The sequence below is a fragment of the Nanorana parkeri genome, unplaced genomic scaffold (assembly GCF_000935625.1).
Source record: "Nanorana parkeri isolate BGI_ZX_2015 unplaced genomic scaffold, ASM93562v1 scaffold1807, whole genome shotgun sequence".
Taxonomy (NCBI): domain Eukaryota; kingdom Metazoa; phylum Chordata; class Amphibia; order Anura; family Dicroglossidae; genus Nanorana; species Nanorana parkeri.
The window spans coordinates 35,957-40,238 of record NW_017308075.1 but is presented as its reverse complement, the minus strand read 5'-3'; the positions used below and the strand labels follow the sequence as shown (position 1 = coordinate 40,238).

The 4,282-nt window shown below is 50.0% G+C and overlaps 1 protein-coding gene across 1 annotated transcript in view; it reads right to left on the bottom strand.

Annotated features, from left to right (window-relative positions):
* Positions 1 to 4,282, bottom strand: part of TMIE (transmembrane inner ear) — a 57,572-nt gene that overhangs the window by 24,528 nt on the left and 28,762 nt on the right. Inside the window, exon 3 of the mRNA XM_018571671.1 lies at positions 1,521 to 1,670. Coding sequence (XP_018427173.1) covers positions 1,521 to 1,670 — 150 coding nt within the window. The remainder of the gene's footprint in view (positions 1 to 1,520; positions 1,671 to 4,282) is intronic.

Here is a 4,282-nt window from a genome sequence, read left to right as displayed (position 1 = left end):
TAACTCGATCCCCCGTGGCCCCCCCCCCCCCCTCCTATTTTTAACAGAATGTAGATTTTTATTTTTTTGTAGGCCCCCAACACCAGCCGCCATTTTTGCCTAGGCGAGATTGACATGTCCTCCAAAAAATGTGCTATGACCACCTAAAATTGCTATTGAATGACATTGGTGGTCATTAAAATGGACTATTGCTGAACACTACAGCCTGGTGTGCTGGTGACATCCTTTTTCTACTTATGACATGTCCTGTTCGCACAGCCTCCTAGGATATCCACTAGGGATGTCCCGATACCGATGCTAGCATCGGAATCGGGCCCGATACAGGGCATTTTGACAAGTACTTGTACTTGTCAAAATGCCCCCGATGCCTAGCGCCGAAGCTTGCGCTGTTTTTAAAAAATTTTTTTACCGTCCGTGGGGTCCTTTTTACCGTCCTCTGGGCAGGCTGGAGGAGCGTCGCGCCACTGCTGTGGGCGGCGCTCCAGGTGGGGTCCTAATGTGGTTGGCCAGCGACTGCCCAGATGACTCCGCCTGTAGCTCCGCCCACAACAGTGACGCGACGCTCAGCGCCGCCGACGTCCTCGAAAAGGAAAAAGAAAGCATTCGGCACCTCGTGAGGCACCTCCATTGAACAGGCAAGAGTGAGTAAGGGCCTGTGCTGGGATGGCAAAGAAGACAGTCAGTAGTTGCTCACGATAAGGGGTCCTCACTGTCCCTATGTGTACGCACCATGGGTATCAGTACCGTCAAGCACCCAGGGCACATGCCCACATCCCTGGGTGCTCAGGCTGCTTCCACCCACTGTTGATCTGTAGAAGTGGGTACAGAGGAGAGCTGGAGTGAGGGGGGGCAGAAGTGCTGAGATGTGGACGGGGATTTAGAGATGAGCTGTGGCTGGGTGGTGAAGAGGTGAGGTGTGAAAGGTAAGCTGTGGCGTGGGGGAGCAGAGTTTAGCTGTGGACAGGGGGTCTAGTGGTAAGCTGTGAATGAGGGGGCAAAGGTGAGCTCTGAATGAGGGTTACAGAGTTTAGCTGTGGACATGGAGTTCAGAGGTGAGTCAGATGGTTTTTTTAAAAATGTCACCTGTCCCTTTAAGAAAAAGTATCGGTAATTGGTATCGGCAAGTACATGAGGGTCAGTACTTGTACTTGTACTTGGTCTTAAAAAAGTGGCATCGGGACATCCCTAATATCCACACCACGTATCTCAGGAGGCTTCAGAAGTAGGGACACCGAGCTGCCGGCTGGGCAGAACTGCACTTGTCATTGGAACCCAGAGGAGGCAGTCAGCTCCCAGTGGCCAAGGAGCACCAAGATGGCAGCGTGGGACCCGGGTTGAGCCATGGCGGGATGGTACATGCGCTAAGCAGGCGAGTATATGATTTGAAGACAACACTGACACTTAATGACACTTTAATGACCAAGTAATTAACATGCGACAAGTACAGCAGTCGGTCTCTGTATATTGCACATAAATGTCATTTCTTTCATCGTCCATTAGCAGACGGGTAAGAACATTACCTCCTGGTATTTCGGTCAGCTCATTTAATGGCGGCACTGACTCCAGCTTGTCCGCGTACTCCTTCCCAGCTTGGCGCTGCGCGTACCGCGCCTCAATCTCTTTCTTGGTCCTGGGGATTCGGCATTTGAAAATACAGCACAGCGTGATGACTTCCAGGGGGACAAGACAAAGAAGAAAACATGACATCAGTTATTATACTGTCAGCCAGGCCGTGAAACCGAAACACAAACAACCATTAATTACATTATTTGACTTGCAAACGCCTCTCTGCACAGCGCGCCTCGGAAAATATGCTTAATTGGTTCCCTTTATAAGCACACGGCTCAAAATGAATGTATTAAGAAGCCCTTTGTCTGGTAACAACACAAATAACATGTATCCCGGGCGCAGTTCTCACAAACAAATGTGTCAGATATGAAATATGGAGTACAATGGAAGAGACTTTATTTAGGAATGAATATTGTAAATAAAAGGAGCCCCGATAGGCTAAGCTCTGGGGTACAGACAAGGCCAGCCACCCTGCACAAGGAGAGCAAACAGCAGTGAGCGGTGTTTATTACAGGAGGGGGCGGAGACAAGACCAGTCACCCTGCACAAGGAGAGAGAGAGCAGCAGTGAGCGATCTTTATTACAGGAGGGGGCGGAGACAAGACCAGTCACCCTGTACAAGGAGAGAGAGAGCAGCAGTGACCGGTCTTTATTACAGGAGGGGGCGGAGACCAGACCAGTCACCCTGCACAAGGATAGAGGGCAGCAGTGACCGGTCTTTATTACAGGAGGGGGCGGAGGCAAGACCAGTCACCCTGCTCAACGAGAGCGAGTAGCAGTGAGCGGTCTTTATTACAAAAGGGGGCGGAAACAAGACCAGTCACCCTGCACAAGGAGAGCAAACAGAAGTGAGCGGTCTTTATTACAGGAGGGGGCGGAGACCAGACCAGTCACCCTGCACAAGGATAGAGGGCAGCAGTGAGCGGTCTTTACTACAGGAGGGGGCAGAGACAAGACCAATCACTCTGCACAAGGAGAGAGAGCAGCAGTGAGCGGTCTTTACTACAGGAAGCTCCAAGTCTCACACTGGATTACTGCACAGATCTGGAAGAAATACACAAAGCTCACCGAGATTCAAGGAAGGATACACATGACTCTCGTATAAGGACGATATCTACTCATCCCGGAATTCAGCTTTAAATTTAGACGACAATCTGGGGCAGCCTAATGAGCGTTGTCTGGGTATAGAGTTACAGAAACCGATTACCATTCGCGTCCCGGCCGACGATAAAATTAACAGAGCGAGGTGGACTCCGAGCCAGACAAAGACCACAATCAGCAACGCTGCGTGTTTTCATATCGCCAATTACATAGTCATCGGCAGAGTGAATGAAAGTCAGAGCGTTTCCCGCACTACATACGGCGGCGAGCCATGAATCTGCGTCTTTATATGGTGCGGGGAAATATATATCTTCATTCTGTGTTATCCCCCTAAATGCTGCGTGATTAACAGCAGAATACCACCAGCCCGCCATCTGCATGTCAAGCTGCAAATCACTTTGACGGGGTTACCACATACAAAATAGATTTTTGTAAAGAGAACCTGTCACATCGGAAAACATTGAAAAAAACAAACATTCAAGACCTTTCCCTGCAACCCGGCAAAACCCTAATCGTTACATTGTAACATTGCTCATGTGGGAGCATCATAAACCTCATCGTTTTAGTAACATTGGGTTTCTTCAATTACCATTAATTGAACCGAAGCAAATTAAAAATGCCACTTTCCCTCCCAGACTGCTAGCCAGTTATTTTGGGGGAGGAGAGGACAGGAGGCCCTAGAGACAAGCTGTAGGGGCCCCCATAATTTCTGATGATCCACTGTTGTCACCATCAGCAAACTCCTCTGAGGGGATGCTCTTGCTTGTGCTGATGTCATTGACCTTATATGGCCACACAGCCATATAAGGTCAATGTCTTTTACCAAATATAGGCATGTGACCATATAAGGGCAATGACATCACTGCATATCGCCCTTTTGCTTAGGGGAATTGGTGGGAATTCCCCACCAACACTCAACCGGAGCTCATCCCTATTAACCACAATCTCATTTTTGCACTGCGTCTTATTTCTGATGGGGGTTGCCACTCCGGGGAATCCAAGGGCCACAACCTGGGAGCCATCCTCAAAGTCCATCACTCCTAGTAGTGTGCAATGGTGGATACCAAACAGCTCCTTAAAGGAGAACTATGAGGGGAGTGCTTTTCACTCACCTCATAGTTCTAGCCGACCTGTGACAATGAGACTGTCACAGGTCGACTCCGTAGATCGGGAAGTGAGCGAACACATACCGGCGCTCGCTCACTTCTCGATCCTGTCACGGATCTCTTCCACAGCATGGAAATCCTCCGCCCACGCTGTGTAACCTGTCATGGACAGAGTGCTGGATGTTAATTACAGGCAGTGCTGCATCCGGCTTTTGACAGGTAGTTAGGTTACACAGCAGCGGGCCTTCCCACTGTTCATGTAACCTAACTAGTGAGGCCGGAGCTGTCACAGCCTCTACTCTGTGTTAAAGGCGTGAGCTCTGTGGATGGTTTGGACCAATGGCAAAGCGCCATTGGTCCAAGCTGTCCAATCCAAAAAAGAAAAGCAAGGGAGGGACAGGGAGGCTCCTCCCTGTCTCCTTCCTCCCTCAAACTAGCTTGGTGACTGGGTGGAGGGGGGGCTTCAGTGGGTTGGGGGTGGGGCTTTGATGGGCTGGGGTTTAGGC